Below are 19,739 nucleotides of genomic sequence, written 5' to 3'. Positions count from 1 at the left end.
AATTAACTCATGAAAAAAGCTAAGCATTTACATCAGAAGGTGTATTTCTTTTTCTTGGGCAAAAAAGATATAATGAGTCCCTCTGCTTTTCCTGCTATTGATAGTTTAATATGTGTTGTTGTTGTATGCCGTTAAGTCGGCCCCAACTCATAGCAACCCCTCCTTGGGTTTCCGAGGCAGTATCATACAGAAGTAGATTGCCCAACCTTCTTTCCAAGGAGTGGCTGGTGGGTTTTAACCGCCAGCCTTCTGGTTAGCAGTCAAGTGCCTTAGGCACTATTCTACCAGCGCTCCTTATAGTTTAATATAAGACCATAAAAACCAAAAACCAAACTCACTGCCGTTGAGTTGATTTCACTCATAGCGACTCCTTGGGTTTCTGAGGCGGTATCCCAAGGAGGGGTCGCTATGAGTTGAGGCCAACTTGACGGCACATAACAACAACATCATCTCTACGGAAGTAGATTGCCCAATCTTCCTTCTGAGGAGTGGCTGGTGGGTTTGAACCACCAGCCTTCTGGTTAGCAGTCAAATGCCTTAGGCATTACCTAAATAATTATTTTCAGTCTGATTAATATCGTATCCTGCAATGGGTACCCAACTGCCAGTAAAAAGACTGAAAATTCAAAAGCAAACTCATATTCTCTAGCACTGTTCAGAAGAAATGGTCTTCAAGTAGACTCCCTTTAAAAACATTTCATTCATGTGTCAAAATAATCCAGAAACGCCTACCATTCATTCTGAAAAGGACAAGTTATAGATGCTATAACCACCTATATTGCAAACTTACAGAATATGGTAACTGTTCAAAATGTTAAGGTTTAAAATAAACGCAAAGCCAAATCCTATTAGCTTTTACATCAATCATCATTTTATAAATTCAAAACATGTAGCTTTCTTATCTATGGGTCAACATGACCAGATGAGAAGTCAGGTCTCTGGGAGAACAGGGGAAAATAACTTTACACTTGTGCAATTAATTACATCTTTGGAATAAGCAGAAGTCAGATGAGTTTTCTGGATAATCGTAAAAATACTGCTGTGACCTTCAGCAACCCGTATCTTTACTTTGGGCCTCAAATACCATTATTTACTAAGATATTAGGGCAAAGTTTAAAGAAAAAAGTATGAAGAGTATGTTCTAAAAGCCAACAGAAGGGCAATAAGGGGAATCCAAACTGAAAAAAAAAAAACAACTAGGGCTAGGAATGTACAATAACTTCACACTAATTTTAAACCTCAAATAGAACCTTATGATGAGTTTCCTATGACTGCCTCAAAACTAATGACAAAACATTCACATAGTAAAGAATTCTGTGCTTACCTCGTAAGACCAAACACACTGTACCCCTGCAAACCTCCGGACACATCTTCCCACCTCCACATCTTCGTGGGTGGTATACATTTCTCGGAGACATTTTCCAATGTGTGGCACCATTCTCCGGAGCACTTCCCGGCTCATGATGACACCAGGCCCCCCCATGCAGAAGTTCTCACCAGGCTCAAGTGCCAGTTTTCCCATTTCTTCTGTGGTGCCCAGTCCTGTCTGCCCAAGAAAGAGGGGCTCACTGCTATTCAAACTCCTCAGAAAGTTCTCCAGGCGATCTCCTTTGATGTAAACATCATCATCTGCTCTCATAAACCATTCATACTTGTCCAAGTAGTGGTCATGCATGTACTTGAGCATCATAAAAGACTTCTTCTGGGGTGGGTAGGAGTCATCCACGCCCTGTAGTGGCACTATTGGAATGGGTATAGATGTGTCTGAACCCTCACTAGAGAAGAATTCAACTTTCCCAGGAATTGTCTTGGACCACGTTCTAGAATTAAAATAAATATCAGTTAGAGAACAGTTTATTTCAAGCTTATTTTTAAAAATCCACATATCTGTTCATTTTGAATTACTGCATGTTGAAACAGGATAATAAAAGCTACTGTTGATCTGCTTGATTCCTCTGAACAAAATCTCAGGCTACTGAGTACCACAAAGTTCAAATTCAATTTTAAAAGAATCCCAATAAAAGAATAATGAATTATTAAACTATTTCCACTTTAATTTTTACTTATGGTTAAAAATAAAATTCCCAGGGTACCAAGTCTAAGTGTTCAGCTTAATCCTCTGATACTATCAACTCTCTACCTACAGTTTACCAAACAGCAAAAAAAAAAAAAAAAAAAAAAATTGCTCATATACACATTTTCTCTGAACATTCATCAAGTACTAATTTCTGTGCTAGGAATGCAGGAATGGCAAAAACACAGTCCCTGGTTCATGGAGCTGACTTCTGGAGAGACAGACATTTGTCAACACAATCACACCAACATTTACAGTGGTATGAACTAAAATGAGCACTCTGAAAGAAAGAAGCCCAGAACAAAAAGAGTATAACAAAGGAAGCTAGCTAACTAGACCAAGAAAACCAAACCCATGGCCATCGAATTAATTCCAACTCAGAGTACAGAATATAACTGCTCTGTTGGTCTCCAAAGCTGTAAATCTTTAGGAAAGCAGACTACAACATCTTTATCCTGCAGAGTAGCTGGGGGTTCAAACCAATGACCTTTTGGTTAGTAGCCAAGAGGCTTTAACCACTGTGCCACCAGGACTCTTAAACCAAGGGAAAAAGGGACAGAAAGGTAGACCTCGAATGCAGAGAGCAGGGGAGACAGTCATGAGTTAGGCTGAGGGCCAACTCTGCAGGGCAAGCAGGCCCCACTCCAGATCTGGGCCTTTGTATATCTCTAAAAATCATGGGGAGCCACTAAAGGGATGGGAGTAGAAGGCAAAATGAATCGATGCACATTTTGATATCTCTAGTGGTGGAGTAGGAACCTTGGTGGCACAGTGATTAAGCACCTGGATGCTAACAAAAACTTGGCTGCTAACAGCAATTCAAACCCACCAGCAGCTGCATGGGAGAAAGGTGTGGCAGTTTGCGTCCATAAAGATTACAGCCTTGAAAACCCTATGGGAAAATAAGTTCTACTCTGTCCTATAGGGTTGCTGTGAGTTGGAATCAGCTTGGTATCAATAGGCTTGGAGTTTTTTGTTTTGGTTTAGTGGTGAAGTAGGAGGGTATTGGTAGTTTAGTGGTAGAATTCTTACCCTGCTTGTGAGAAACCAAAGTTCAAGGCCCAGACAATGCACCTCATTGAGTAATGTCTTAGTTATCTAGTGCTGCTATAATAGAAATACTACAAGTGGATGACTCTAACAAACAGAAATTTTCTCATAGTTTGAGGCTAAAAGTCTGAATTCAAGGCACCAGTTCTAATGGAAGAGTTTCTCTCTTTGCTGGCTCTGGGGGATGGTACATGTCATCAATCTTCCCCTGGGTCTAGAAATTTCCCAGCACAGGGACTCACGGGTCCAAAGGACATGCTCTGCTCCCAGCTCTTCTTTCCTGGTGGTAATAGGTCCCTCCAATCTCTGCTGGCTTGTTTAATCTCTTTTATACCTCAAAAGAAACTGACTCAAGATACAACCTAATCCTATAGATTATATCCTGCTTCATTAACATAACTCCCTTTAATCCTGTTTCATTAACAGCATGGAGATGAGGATATACGATACATAAGATAATTACATCAGATGACAAAATGGAGGATAATTACATAATACTGAGAATCACCAACTAACCAAGTTGATACCTATTTGGGAACACAACAGAATCCATAACAGGAAACCACTACAATCTATCAGTGGAGGCTTGGGTGTTGCTTAATGCTTGACAGGTTTCAGTGGAGATTCTGGACTAAGGTAAATTAGGAAAGTTGAAAGAAATACTTCTGAAAATCAGCCAGTGAAAACCCTATGAACCCCAAGATTGTGGGAATGGCACAGGACCTGGCAGCAATTTTTCCATTGTGCATGGGGTTGCATAAGTAGGGGGCTGATTCAACAGCAACTAATAACAAGTGGTGTAGATTTTGAAAGAAGTCTGACTAGATGCAGGAAGATCAGCAGTAGCCCAGACTGCGTAAAAGGGAATTGTTCAGCCCACTGACAAAGTTAGTGATTAATCAAACAAAACAATATAAAGACTTCTTCTAAACAACTCATTTCAAGCTATAAAGTTCCATTTTTTCTTTACTCCATGCTTAATATTAAGAGCTGAAGAAATTTAGCTACAATAATTCATTTATACAGACTACTTCCAAGAAAACTGTATCATAGAAAATAAGTGAAATAGTGAATTAAATATTAATATGATCAAGAGAAGATAGTTTGCAAGTGATATATTTTATTGTATCCAACTGTTAAAATTGTGTTTATTATAGTGAAAGGCAACTTGAAGGATCCTTGAAAACCACGGGCATCTTTAATGGAGTTTCTAGAGAAAAATATCCTAAAAAATTTACACCTAATCTCTGAGGAACAAATTTAGGGAAACTGGGAAGGGGTGGGAGGGAAATTAAGATGATTTTTCACTTCTTATTCTATAATTCACTATATTGGGGGAAAAAAATTTAAGTACAGTATTACTTGCATAATTTTAAAAACAATTGCAATAAAGTACTTAGAAAACAAAATACTGGCTTTTGTCTTCCTAATTCAAATATAAGTAATACAAAATAACTTCAAACATACAGCATTCAAGGCAAGAAAAAAATACATGCCTCTCAACAGGTCCAAGGGTTAAATATATACTACTGTACTTCATCAGATCTAGGACTGTCAACTATGATTAATGTACCAATTGTACATCAACAAAGAAAAAACAAAGCTGTCAATTATCATATGATGCTATCAACTATAAACCGTATCCTAATTTCAGAGATGTTGAAATATGAAAGAAAATATACATCTTAGAATGAATGGGACACAGAAGTTGTTCTTTTTTTCCTTTAATGCCTGTGCATTTTATATGGGCCTGGTTATTCTTATGCCACTGAAAGAGCCCATTAACAAAGAATGAAGGAACTATCACAGCACAGATGTAGCCCTGTGATATGACAGACACAGTAAAGGTATATTATGGATTGAACTGTGCCCCAAATTAGTAAATGTTGAAATCTTAACCCTCACCCCTAAATATGACCCTGTTTGGAAATGATGAAAATGACATCATATCAGAGTAAGGTGGATCCTGAACCTAATCCCTTCTGAGTTGTACCATAAAGGGGAAAACAGACACACACGGGGAAGAAGACAACAAGCCCAGGAATACCAAGGATTGCCAGCAGATACCAACCCCCACCCCCCAAAAAAGCAAACCACTGCCATCAAGTAGATTCCAATTCATAGCAATCCCCATAGGCTTTCCAAGGCTGTAAATCTTTACAGAATTAGAGTGACTTGTCTTCCTCCCATGGAGCAGTTGGTGGGTTTGAACCACCAACATTCTGGTTAGCAGCCAAATGCCTTACCCACTGTGCTACCAGCAAATACTAGACGCTGAAATAAAAAGGGAAGGACCTCCCTAAAGCCACACCCTGAATTTGGACTTCTAACCTGAACTATAAGAAAATAAATTTCTGTTCTTAAAAGCCACCCATCTGTGATATTTTTATTATTGTAGCACAAGGTAAATAAGACAGGGTACTACATTCACTTTCATAAAGGATATGCTCCTGAGAAAAGATGTAATATAAACTTAGTAGGGACAGAAGAAATTAATCTAAAGAGAAATACAGCCTCTCTCATAAAGGGACAAGTCCTTAAAAACGTGAACAGACCAGGTGACAATCTAAACGTACTCTCCCTGATGCTGTGGCGTGTAGAAGGGAGATGACTGCCCTGTACTCCTCCAATGTTGAGTCACACAAGAAAGTGTGCTTAACCTCCACTCAAGTCAAGGAGCTCTTGATTCCTCTCTCAGCACACAGAGAAGGTTTTTTTGTTTGATAGTCATAAGAATTCTTTGAAAATGTAAATAATTTCAGTGCTTATCACCTAATACTACCACCACTATGAGTTACCACCAAGTTGATTCTGACTTATGGTAATCCCGTGTGTCACAGTAGTACAGTGCTCCATAATGTGATTTTTAATGGCTGATCTTCTGGAAGTAGACTGTGAGGTCCCTCTTCTGAGGTGCCTCTAAGTGGACTTGAACTTCCAACCTTTTAGTTAGCAGTCAAACATGTTAACTATTTGTAATACCCAGGCACATAATAGAAGTCAGCAAATGTGTTAAATGAATACTGCCTACTCGCGACTTAAAGATGCTATGTGCATAGAAAAAGGCAGAAATCTTTTCCATCTTTTACTTTCTGGAAATTTCTAAAGGGGCTTCACATTACTGTCCATAAGTCACACTAATACTTTCTAATATTCACACATGTAGAAAGAAACTGACTTAATCAGACAAGAACAATTTAAAAATTTATTAAAAGAGGTAAAATTGGCAGGCATGCTGAGGTTGAAATATACTACCATTCATGGTACTTCTGAAATATAATTTAAAACTAAATAACATGTATTATTTTACAATTGATTTTAAAAGGATGGCAAATAAAATCAAACTTAGCTTACATCAAATTGCTTCTAAACTAATGCAGACCAAGTTCAAAACAGTAATAAAGGAGCCAACCCTAGAAGCCATAAAAATATTATAATGCCGAGTATTACTTGAGCAATGGGGTAGGTAAGACAATTCCTACCTTCAAAAGAACAATCTATTATTAAAGACACAGTATTCTGTGTAATGTCTAAGACCATGGGCTCTGGAATCAGGCTGCCAGGGTCAGAATCCTGACTCTACTTGTGCAAGTTTCCCAGTGACTCAGTTTGCTTATCTGTAAACTAGGGATAGTGATAGCATGTGCCTTATAGAACTGTTATGAGGATTAAATGAGCTATCTTGTTGAAAGAGCTGAGAAGCATGCCTGGAATACAGTAAGCACTATATGACTTATTGGGGACAAATGGAGTATCCAAATAAAATAAGCTAGGAGTTCTGGTAGCATAGTGCCTAGGCATCTGATTGCTAACCAGAAGGCTGGTGGTTCAAACCCACCAGCCGCTCCTCGGAAGGAAGATGGGGCAATCTACTTCCGTAGTGATACTGCCTCAGAAACCCAAGGAGGGGTCGCTATGAGTCAGGTCTGACTCGACGGCACATAACAACAACAACAACAACAAGTGAGAGAAAAAGGGAGAGAGAGGGAGGATATGTGAGCTGAACTTGGAAGAGTTGGTCTCAAGATCATACACAAAATTACAGCTTCTTACATTTCTGGCTAAAAACCCAACACCCAAGAAAGATACAGATATATGTATATGTTGTTGTCGTTGTTACGTGCCATGGAGTCAGATCCAACTCACAGCGACCCCTCCTTGGGTTTCCAAGGCGGTATCACTACAGAAGTAGATTGCTCGACCTTCCTTCTGAGGAGTGGCTGGTGGGCTTGAAGCACCAGCCTTCTGGTTAGCAGTCAAGTGCCTTAGGCACTATGCTACCAGAGTTCCTGATATATGTATATACAGAGGGCTAAATGTATACATATATTTATTCATATAAATACATCTATAGGTGTGTATAGGAGCTCTGGTAGCATAGTGCCTAAGGCACTTGACTGCTCACCAGAAGGCTGGCGGTTCAAACCTACCAGCCACTCCTCAGAAGGAAGATGGGGCAATCTATTTCCATAGTGATACTGCCTCAGAAACCCAAGGAAGGGTTGCTGTGAGTCGGGTCCAACTCGATGGCACATAACAACAACAACAGACAATACTAAGGGAGCTCTTGTGCGTAGTGCCTAAGACATTTGACTGCCATCCAAGGCTGGCAGTTCAAACCCACCAGTCACTCCTCAGAAGGAAGACTGGGCAATCTAGTTCCGAAGAGATACTGTCTCAGAAACCCAAGCAGGGGTCACTATTAGTCAGCACTGACTCGACTGCCGCAGGCTTGGTTTTTGGTAGACTACAGTAAAAAACCTACTGACTGTTTTGCACATTAATGATGCACATCTGGCAGTAATGAACATATGCAGCAAATGTAACACTGGCTATGGTGGTTAAGGTTATATGTCAACTTGGGTGGGCCATAATTCTCAGTGGTTATTGCATTATTATGTAATGACAAGAATTGGCAGTTATATAATGAAGTGATCTGGCAGTTATGTAATGATATAATCATTCTCCTCATCGCTCATCTGTCAGTTTGTCGTACTGTGGTGGCTTGAGTGTTGCTGTGAGACTGGAGGTTATGCCACCTGTATTTCAAATACCAGCAGGGTCACCCACGGTGGACAGGTTTCAGTGGAGCTTCCAGACTAAGACAGACTTGGAAAAAGGAAGGGGCTACCCACTTCTCAAAGAATTGGCCAGCAAAAATCTTATGAATAGCAGTGAAACACTGTCTCATACAGTACTGGAAAACTTTATGAATACCCAAGAAACACTGTCCGACATAGTGCCAGAAGATGAGCCCCTAAGGTTGGAAGGCACTCAAAATATGACTGGGAAAGAGCTACCTCCTTAGAGTAGAGCTGACCTTAATGATATGGATAGAGTAAAGTTTTCAGGACCTCCATATGCTGATGGGGCATGACTCAAAATGAGAAGGAACAGCTGCAAACATCCATTAATAATCAGAACATGGAATGTACTAAGCATGAATCTAGTAAAATTGGAAGTTATCAAATGAAATAGAACTCATAAAGATCAATATCCTAGGCATTAGTGAGTTGAAATGGACTGCTTTTGGCCATTCTGTATCAGACAAGCAGAGGAATTGCATAATATTCATCATCACAAAGACTATTTCAATATCTACCCTGAAGTACAATGCAGTTAGTAATAGGATAATATCTGTACACCTCCAAAGAAGACCAATTAATACTACTACTATTCAAATTTAGACATCAACTACTAAAGCCAAAGATGAGGAAATCAAAGATTTTTGCCAATTTCTGCAGTCCGAAATTGACCAAACATGCAATCAAGGTATTTTGATTATCACTAGTGATTGTAACAGAAAAGGTGGAAACAAAGAAGAATCACCAGTAGTTTGAAAATATGGCCTTGGTGATAGAGTAACACTTGAGATTGCATGATAGAATTTTGCAAGACCAATTACTTATTCATTACAAATACGTTTTTCAAAAACATAAATGACAGCTATACATGTGGACTTTGCCAGATGGAGTACAGGAATCAGATCGACCACATCTGTGGAAAGAGGCGATGGAGCAGCTCAGTATCTTCAGCCAAAACAAGGCCAAGAGCCAAATGTGGAACAGATCGTCAACTGTTCATATGCAAGTTCAACTTGAAGCTAAAGACAACTAAAACAAGTCCATGAAAGCCAAATTATGATCTTCAATTATATCCCTTCTTAATTGAGAAAACATCTAAGAAACAGATTTTATGCATTGAACACCAATGACCAAAAACCAAAGGAACTGTGGGATGACATCAAGAACATCATCCATGAAGAAAACAAAAGGTCATTGAAAGGACAGGAAAGGAAGAAAAGACCAAAATGGATGTCAGAAGAGACTCTGAAATTTGCCCTTGAGTGGAAAGTAGCTAAAGCAAATGGAAGAAACAACACCACAAAAGAGCAGAACAGAAGATTTCAAAGAGCAGCTTAAGAAGACAGTCAATTACTGTAATGAAATGCGCAAAGACATGGAGTTAGAAACCCAAAAGGTAAGAACATGCTCAGTATTTCTCAAGCTCAAAGAACTAAAGAAAAAATTTAAACCTTGAGTTGCAATATTTAAAGCTTCTATGGGCAAAATACTGAACGATGCAAGAAACATTAAAAGAAGATGGAAGGAATACAGAGTCACTGTACTAAAAAGAACTGATCAATGTTCATCCATTTCAGGAGCTGACATATGATCAAGAACCAATGGTAGTGAAGGAAGCAGTCAAAGCTGCACTGAAGGAATTGGTGAAGAACAAATCTCCAGGAATTGACGGAATACCCATTGAGATGTTTCAACAACTGGATGCCACGCTGGAGGTACTTACTCATCTATCCCAAGAAATTTGGAAAACAGCTAAATGGCCAACTGACAGGAAGAGATCCATATCTGTACCCACTCTAAAGAGGTGATCTTACAGAATGTGCAAATTATCGAACAGTATCATTGATATCACACACAAGTAAAATCTCCCTGAAGATAATTAAAAAACGGTTGCGGCAGTATATTGACAAAAAACTTCCAGAGATGCAAACTGGATTCAGAAGAGGGTGTGGAATGAAGACTATCACTGCTGATGTCAGATGGATCTCGGCTGAAAGCAAAGAATACTAGAAAGATATTTACTTATGTTTTATTGACTATGCAAAAGCAATTGATTGTGTGGATCATAACAAATTATAGTTAATATTGAGAAGAAAGGGAATTCCAGAACACTTCATTATGCTCATTAGGAACCTGTCCACAGATGAGGAGGCTGTCGTTTGAACAGAACAAGGGGATACTACATGATTTAAAATCAGGAAGGGAGTGTGTCAGGGTTGGATCCTTTCACCATACTTATTCAATATATATACTGAGCAAAAAATTCGAGAAGCTGAACTATATAAAGAAGAGCATGGCATCAGGATTGCAGGAAGACATAACCTGCTACATGTAGATGACACAACTTTGCTTGCTGAAAGTGAGGATGACTTAAAGCACTTACTGATAAAGATGAAAGACTATAGTCTGCAGTATGGATTACATCTCAACATAAAGAAAACAAAAATCCTCACAACTGGACTTATAAGCAGAATCACAATGAATGGAGAAAAGACTGAAGTTGTCAAAGATTTCATATTACTTACTTCCACAATCACTATCAATGGAAGCAGCAGTCAAGACATCAGATGACATATTGCACTGGGCAAATCTGCTGCAAAAGACCTCTTTCAAGTGATAAAGAGCAAAAATGTCTCTTTAAAGACTAAGGTGCGCCCAACCCAAGCCATGGTATTTTCAATCCCCTCATATGCATTTGAGAGCTGAACAACGAATAAGGAAGATCGAATAAGAGTTGATGCTTTCGAGTTGTGGTGCTGGTGAAGAATACTGAAAGTACATTTGACTGCCAAAAGAACTTACAAATCTGTCCTGGAAGAAGTGCAGCCACAATGTTCCTTGGAAGTGAGAAAGGTTAGACTTTGTCTGACTTACTTTGGTCATGCTGTCAGAAGACGCATTCCCTGGAGAAGGATATTATGCTTGGCAAAGTTGAGGGTCAACAAAAAAGGGAAGGTCCTCCAATTAGATGGACTGACAGAGTGGCTGCAACAATGGGCTCAGGTACAGCAAGTATTGTGAGGCTGGCACAGGACTGGGCAGTGTTTCATTCTGTTGTACACAGGGTCACTATGAGTTGGCACCAAGTTAACGGCACCTAACAACAACAACAGCAATCATCCTCCATTTTGTGATGTGATGTGGTCATCCTCCATTTTCACACAATGTTGATTTTTGTATAACGAATTGGTCTTTGGAACCAAGCCATGTCACCAAGTGAGGGGTGTGTGTGTGTGTGTGTGTGTGTGTGTATGTGCATGTATTCTATTTCACTATCAACCTCAGGTAGTGTTAGGGTAGACGTCTAACAAGCCTTTAAACTTTAAAAGTGTTCTCACTTAGAACACCAGAATCCTTTACAGTAATCTGAGGATCGAAATTCTTTTCAGGCTACACCTAGCTCCCTTTGGGTCAAAGGAGGCAGAAAACAGGGTAGAATATAAGCAGTATAAACCACCACTGATGTAATTAATGCCTCAACTAGAACTTGAAATATTGTAATTTGCCCAAGATGAGAAACCAATTAATTTTAAAAACAAACTAACCTCAAGCTATCTTTAAAAGCCTCTCCTCACTTTTATAGTAACTCCATTCAATTATTATCTGTCTTTTTTAGGTAACTCAGGGAAAACTTCATGCTATCTTTTTCTAAATGGCTAGTGGTTTAAGAGAAATCTCCTTATATGAAGTTTTTTGTTTTTTTTTTTTTTCTTTTTTAATTGTTGTACAGATAATCATTTACTGATTCAACAGTTTCTGCATGCACAATTCAATGACATTGATTACACACTTCATATTATGAAACCCATCCTTATCTTCTTCCTAAATTCAGCATCCCAAGCCAAAGCTTCTCCCTTTCCCACTCCCTCCTATTGCTTTTCTTTAAAAAAAAAAAAAAAAACACACACCAAACTCACTGCCATCAAGAGTCAAGTCTGACTCACAGCAACCCCTCCTTGGGTTTCCAAGGCATTATCACTATGAAGTAGATTGCCCAACCTTCCTTCTGAGGAGCAGCTGGTGGGTTTGAACTGCCAGCCTTCTGGTTAGCAGTTAAATGCCTTAGGCACTACGCCACCAGAACTCCCCCTCCTATTGCTGATAACCACTAATAAGCTTTGGTTTTGATATAATTGCCTATTTCATATAAGTGAGTTCATATAGTTTTTGTCCTTTAGTGCCCAACTCATTTCACTCAGCATGTTTTCTAGGTTCATCCTTGTTATGGCATGTCAGGACTTCATTTCTCTTTACTTCCATTGTATGTACATATCACATTGTGTTTTTCCATCTGTATTTAGGCTGCTTCTTCCTTTTGGCTATCATGACCAATGAGATGTTTTTGTATACCCCCCAATTTTAAGAAAATAATGTCCTTTCCTATAAGGATACCTTTAGCTTAAACAGCACCACAAAGTTAGAATTCTGTAACATAAATCGTGATTCACCACCCTGAGGGAGAATTCATTAACAATTTCAAAGAAATGGAGAAAATGCTGCTGAAGAAACAAACTGACCCTCCTGTTAGGCGGGAGCACAGCAAACCAGGCAGGTAACTAATTAAGTAGGAGGGAATTATAAGAACTGGTCAAGCAAGGAAGCGCCTGACCAGGGCCCATACCAAACCCCAGCACGTAACCCTTACTTACGAAAGACCCCAGCACCTCTTACTCACGAAAGCCCCCAACCATTTCCTGCCCACTATGTTAATGATGTGCAGCTCTACTTCTTGCCCCCATGCTAATAGGGTGCAACCTTATTGGTTCCTGTAATACATACCCTGCTCTCAATCTGGTCGTTTAGGGACCAGGAAGAAAATCACTATAAAAAAACCCTTTCTTTCACATGGGCAGTGCAACTTCTCGGGCCCCTCTAGGGACCCGTGAACCTCGCCCGGGTCCCTCTTGGGGACCAGTAAACCTCACCCAGGGATGCAGAATAAAGCTTTCCTTGCTCTACCTTCTGTGTTCCTTCCCTTCCTTATCACGACCTTACACCTCCCCTTCTGTGCTAGAAATAAGTCAAGTTTCTACATTTTCATAAGCAAATGTCAACCTTGCCATCAACACAATTGCTACCTGGAGCATAAAGCTCTCACTTAATTGAAACAACACTGAGTATTTGCAAAAGGTTCTTGCCAGAAAGCTCCATTTTCAAGTGACTAATAACCAACTCTTGCACAGATAACAGAACTGAAATTTGAGAGTACCAAGAGGATCTTCCATTCTCTAAGCATCCAAGTGCTATCCTTACACTAAGTTAAATCACAGTAAAATAATACAGCTGGGCCACATCATCTTAGCTAAGAAATGCCTGTGCTACATTAGGATTTAATATCACAGGTTCTATTTCTATTCAGTGTCATTCTAAGAAAGGTGTCCAAAATACATTTTTGTATAAAAGTGGATTTATAGCAGTACTATTGTCCTGCATACCTATTTATAACATATGGATAAGTTTAAAAAGAAGGCAATAGTATGTATGTGTGATCTGAATTACTAAGGGAATAAAAGTACGTATTATAAAAAATAATGGAATATACCTAGGACCATATTCAATTTGGCAGATGATAACATCTACATACATATTTGTATGTTCTGTAAGCTAACAGGAGGCAAAGTTATGATAACTTAGCCATAGCCAACTACCCTGAGAGAGTGAGTTGTGGGCCCGTGGGGTAGCGACCACAGTCACAGTGTACATAAAGCTCAAATGGCATAACATACTACACAAAAACATTCTTCCACAACCTACTTTGGTGAGTAGTGACTGGGATTTTAAAAAGTTTGCAAGTGGCCATCTCAGATGCAACAATGGGTCTCTTCTTGTTCAAAGCAAAGAAGAATGAAGAAAACCAAAGACACATGGAAATAACTAGTCCAAGGGAGTAGTGGACCATGTGCACCTCAACCTATATGACCATGAGATCAGAAGAATTACATGGTGCCCAGCTACCACTGTCAACCACTCAGAAAAGGATCAGAGTAGGAGATCCTGGATAGAGTTGGGAGAGAAATGTGGAACAAAAGTCAAAATCATTAAAAAAAAAAAAAAAAAAAAACAGGCTTACTTGTCTGATAGAGAATGGTAAAACCCTCGAGAGTGGCCCTTAGTCATCTTTCAAGCCTGGAACTGAACTCCCTGCTGTAGCTTCCAGCCAAACAATATACAGCCCTAAAAGGAGAACATTTATACCAAGTAGATACACTCCTTAGAAAAATCAACTCTAGGAGATCAGAAAGTCAGCATTTGCACAGGGAGATACCCCAGACAGCAGGAATGCATAGGAAAAGGCACAAGGAAAAGGTAAACCACAGGGAGGAAGTGGGAAGAGAGTTGGTATATAATGGGAATTGCAATCAATGTCATGAAACAAAATGTGCATGAACTGGTGAATGGAAAATGAATTTGCTCTGTAAACTTTCACCCAAATCAAAATTTTAAAAAAGAAAGAGAAAATAACTAATGGATACCTCTACCCTAAAATGTTTACTGTGGTTGCTTCTGGATGGGAATTAGAAGGGATATAATTTTCTTCTTTGCGCATTTTCTACATTTTCTTAATTTTCTGTCACTGCTAAGGATATTTAAAATTGGGAAAAAAATTATCTGAGCAAAAGTTTAAGCTAAAAAGAAATTTAAATTTTTGACAACAAAAAGCTATGTTTTGTAATAAAAACATTTCTTTCCTCCATTCAATGTACACAAACAAAAGAAAAACAGAAAAAGATTGACTGCTTTCTTTTCTATTTTCCAAACTTGTAATACTCATAATTTTTTTTTAAATTTTTATTGTGATTTGGGTGAAAGTTTACAGAGCAGATTCATTTTCCATACAGCAGTTCATACATTTTATATCATGACATTGACTGCAATTCCCCACAGTGCAACAGCTCTCTTCCCACTTACTTATATTAATTTTTATCATGAAAAAGGTAGGGAGATTTTCTGAAGTACCCCAAAACCACTAGTATATATGTTGCCTGTTGGTTACCCAGTCATAAACTGAAAGGTCTCCAATCAGCTCAGATTTTGGAGCTGAAAAAGGAAAAAGAACAGTTTTCCCCAGTGGAACTGAGAGATAACAGCAATTAAATGTACATATTTATATTCTGCTCTGTTACAGAAATTATTTAAGACACTTAACCACAATGTATACAAGATTAAAAACTGTTGTTGTTGTTACATGCCGTCAAGTCGGACCCGACTCGTAGTCGGGTTTCCGAGGCAGTATCACTACGGAAGTAGATTGCCCAAACTTCCCTCCGAGAAGTGGCTGGTGGGTTTGAACCACCAGCCTTCTGGCTAGCAGTCAAGTGCCTTAGGCACTATGCTACAATTAAAAAATAGCGCCCCCCCCCAAAAAAAAAGGCTAAGAAAACCATGAACAGGAAAGTTGGACAAGGAATGAAGTTGTGCCAGTACTGTTGTTGTTATTTGCCGTCGAGTCGGCCCCGACTCATAGCAACCCCTCCTTGGGTTTCCGAGGCAGTATCACTACGGAAGTAGGATTGCCCAACCTTCCTTCCAAGGAGTGGCTGGTGGGTATGAACCGCCAGCCTTCTGGTTAGCAGTCAAGTGCCTTAGGCACTATGCTACCAGAGCTCCCAGTACTAGGGAGGACAAAATCACACTGGTGCTGTCCATCTCTCTCGATGTCCACAGCAAACGTGGAACCAGTCAGAATACCCCATGGCTAACTGCAAGTCACAGTGCAGTCAGCCACCACTCCAACTCCAGACAAAAAAAAAAAAACTTACTGCCATTGAGTGGATTCCAACTCACAGTGATCCACACTGGGTTTCCAAGGTATGTAAATCTTTACAGAAGCAGATTTCCTCATCTTTCTTTCATGGAGTGCCTGCTGGGTTGAACCCCTGACCTTTTGATTACCAGCCAAGTGTCTTCACGAATACACCACCAGAGATCCTTCCTCTGTTGGCTAAAGGTAGGCCCAAGGTTAGCTATAGGCTTCCCAGCAGATAACCATGGGAAGTACTGAGATTGTGGCCCACTGTTAATTAAGGGTTAGGTGTAATAAGTACTCCAGACACAAGACCTGAGGGACATTTCTCCCATGAGTTCACCATACAGAAAGGAGGCAATACTAATGAGTCTCCTGATCGGAAACACAGTTTCATGGGAGAAGTCTTAGTTCATGCTTCTCAAAAAGTACACGAGGTTCAGCTATTCTATGCTGTGAGGCAAACAGCTGAGGACTTTAACCTGACCAGCCTTGTAAAAGCTCAGAGAGCTAACAAGCCTACCAAGTGATGACTAAGAGTCTCCTGGAGCCTAAGGACTACCCTACTACAGGTCGTTCCAAGCATTCTGTAGATCACTATCTCTGCTCTATGCCTGGATACAGGGAGTTCTGCAGTACCGCTATTTAGTTACAATTTCCCCTTCTGTGTTTGCAGTTTCCTCTTTTAAAATCTTTAACTGTCTTACTATGTATTTTCTCACAAGGTGAGCAATCTCAAAGATTTTTTGGAACTAGGTGAGAAAATATAATGTAGATTGCAAATGATGGGAAAATTTAAAAACAAAAAGGATACCAAATCATAGACATTTTACCACAAATCCTTAAAAAAAAAATAAAATAAGGTAAAAGCAAGCATTAAGGGGTCTTTTCTCAATAAATCTGTTAGTGGGGAATTAAAGTACTCACAGCAGTAAGCCAGTCCAGGACCAGTGGAAGGTGGCTGTTTGTGTACACAGAGCGCCCCAGGGAGCAGGATGCAGTGTACTAGCCGGTCCAGGACCAGAGTAAGGCAAGTGTTTGTGTGCATGGAGCATCCCAGGACAGATCGAATAAGTTACCAGGGTGGGGTAGACCAGGAAATGAACAGAACAGTTTGGAACAACTAAGGGGGACAAACTTGTCTGTCTCTGTCATTCTGTAATGACTTGAGTGTTGCTGTGAGGCTGGAGGCTATGCCACTGGTGTTTCAAATGCCAGCAGGGTTACCCAAGGTGGACAGGTTTCAGCAGAGCTTCCAGTCTAAGACAGACTTGGAAGAAGGAAGAGGCCCATTCACTTCTCAAAGAATTGTCCAATGAAAACTTTATGAATAGGAGTGAAACACTGTCTGATGTATTACTTGAAAACTTTATGAATAGTCCTGAAACACTGTCTAATATGGTGCCAGAAGATGACCCCTCAGGTCAGAAGGCACTCAAAATACAACTGGGAAAGAGCTGCCTTTTCAGAGTAGAGCCAACCTTAATGATATGGATAGAGTAAAGCTTTCGGGACCTCCATTTGCTGACATGGCATGACTCAAACTGAGAAGAAACAGCTGCAAACATCCATTAATAATCAGAACATGAAATGTACCCAGCATCAATCTAGGAAAACTAAAGTTGTCCAAAATGTAATGGAACGCATAAAGATCAATATCCTACGCATTACTGAGCTGAAATGGACTGGTCTTGGCCATTCTGAATCAGACAAGTATATGATCTACTATGCCAGGAATGACAAAGTGAAGAAGAATGGCGTGGCACTGATCATCACAAAAAATCTATGCTGAAGTACAACGATGTCAGTGATAGGATAATATCCATTGGCCTACAAGGAAGGCCAGTTAACACTACAATTATTCAAATTTACGCACCAACTACCAAAGCCAAACATGAGGAAATTGAAGATTTTTACCAACTTGTACAGTCTGAAATTGACCAAACATACAACCAAGATGTGTTAATTACCACTGGTGATTAGAATGCAGAAAGTTGGAAACAAAGAAAAATCACTGACAGTTGGAAAATGTGGCCTTGGAGATAGCATGACACAATTCTGCAAGACCAACTACTTATTCATTGCAAATACCTTTTTTCAACAACACAAATGGCGGCTGTACACATGGACTTCACCAGATGGAGCACACAAGAATAAGGCTGACTACATCTGTGGCAACAGGTAATGGAAAAGCTCAGTATCTTCGCCAAAACAAAGCCTGGAGCTGACTGTGGAACAGACCATCAATTTTTCATACGCAAGTTCAACTGGAAGCTGAAGACAATTAAAACAAGTCCAAGAGAGCCAATATGGCCTTGATATCCCTCCTGAATTTAGAGACCATCTAAAGAATATATTTGATGCACTGAACACCAATGACCGAAAACCAGAGGAACTGTGGGATGACATCAAGAACATCATTCATGAAGCAAGAGGTCATTAAAAATACAATAAAGGAAGAACAGCCAAAAATGGATGTCAGAAAAGACCCTGAAACTTGCCCTTGAACAGAGAGTAGCTAAAGCAAATGGAAGAATCGACAGGATAAAAGAATGAATAGAAGATTTCAAAGAGCAGCTTAAGAAGACAAAGTCAATTTATAATAATGAATAATTTATAATAATAAAATGGGCAAAGACCTGAAGTTACAAAACCAAAAGAGAAGAACATGCTCGGCATTTCTCAAGCTGAAAGAACTGAGGAAAAAATTTAAGCCTCAAGTTGCAATACTGAAAGATACCATGGGCAAAATATTGAATGATGCAGGAAACATCAAAAGAACCAATGGTATTGAAGGAAGAAGTTGAAGCTGCACTGAAGGAGGTGGCGAAAAACAAGGCTCTGGGAATTGATGGAATTCCCAATGAAACGTTTCAACAAACAGATGCTGCGCTAGAGGCACTCACTTGGCTATGACAAGAGATTTGGAAGACAGCTGGAAGAGATCCATATTTGTACCCATCCCAAAGAAAGGTGATCCCATGGAATGTAGAAATTATCATTAACATCACACACAAGTTTCAGATGAGACTCTGAAACTTGCCCCTGAGTGGAGAGTAGCTAAAGCAAATGGAAGAAATGACAAGATAAAAGAGATGAACAGAAGATTTCAAAGAGCAGCTCAAGCAGACAAAGCCAATTACTATAATGAAACATGGAAAAACTTGGAGTAAGAAAACCAAAAGGAAAGCACATGCTCGGCATTTCTCAAGCTAAAAGAACTGAGGAAAAAACTTAAGCCTCCAGTTCCTATACTGAAAGATCCTATGGGCAAAATATTGACTGATGCAGGAAACATCAAAGGAAGATGGAAACATCAAAGAAAGAGTCGCTAAACCAAAAAGAACTAGTTGATCTTCATCCATTTCAGGAGGTGCCATATAATCAAGAACCAACTGTACTGAAAGAAGTCGAAGCTCCACTGAAGGAAATGGAGAAGAACAAAGATCCAGGAATTGACAGAATTCCAACAGCGATGTTTCAACAGACAGATGTCCCACTGGAGGCACTCCCTCAGTAATGCCAAGAGATTTGGAAGACAGCTACCTGGCCAAATGACTGGAAGAGATCCATATCTGTACCCATTCCAAAGAAAGTTGATCCCACAGAATGTGGAAATTAGCAAACAATATCATTTATATCACATGCAAGTAAGACCTTACTGAAGATAATTCAAAAATGGTTGTAGCAGCATAGTTCAAAATGCACCAACAGCAGAAGAGAAGCCAGATGATTGGGACCTTCTAAAAATTAAATGTTTATGTGCTTCCAAAGACTTCTCCAAAAG

At 39.6% G+C, this 19,739-nt stretch overlaps 1 protein-coding gene across 1 annotated transcript in view; it reads right to left on the bottom strand.

Moving 5' to 3' along the window:
* Positions 1–19,739, bottom strand: part of CHSY1 (chondroitin sulfate synthase 1) — a 150,054-nt gene that overhangs the window by 90,050 nt on the left and 40,265 nt on the right. Inside the window, exon 3 of the mRNA XM_007959935.2 lies at positions 1,325–1,820. Coding sequence (XP_007958126.2) covers positions 1,325–1,820 — 496 coding nt within the window. The remainder of the gene's footprint in view (positions 1–1,324; positions 1,821–19,739) is intronic.

Source organism: Orycteropus afer, unplaced genomic scaffold (assembly GCF_000298275.1).
Source record: "Orycteropus afer afer isolate SDZICR_OR568_19922 unplaced genomic scaffold, OryAfe1.0 scaffold00019, whole genome shotgun sequence".
In the NCBI taxonomy this organism is placed as follows: domain Eukaryota; kingdom Metazoa; phylum Chordata; class Mammalia; order Tubulidentata; family Orycteropodidae; genus Orycteropus; species Orycteropus afer.
The sequence above is the reverse complement of the archived record's forward strand: the minus strand, read 5'-3'. Positions and strand labels throughout refer to the sequence as shown.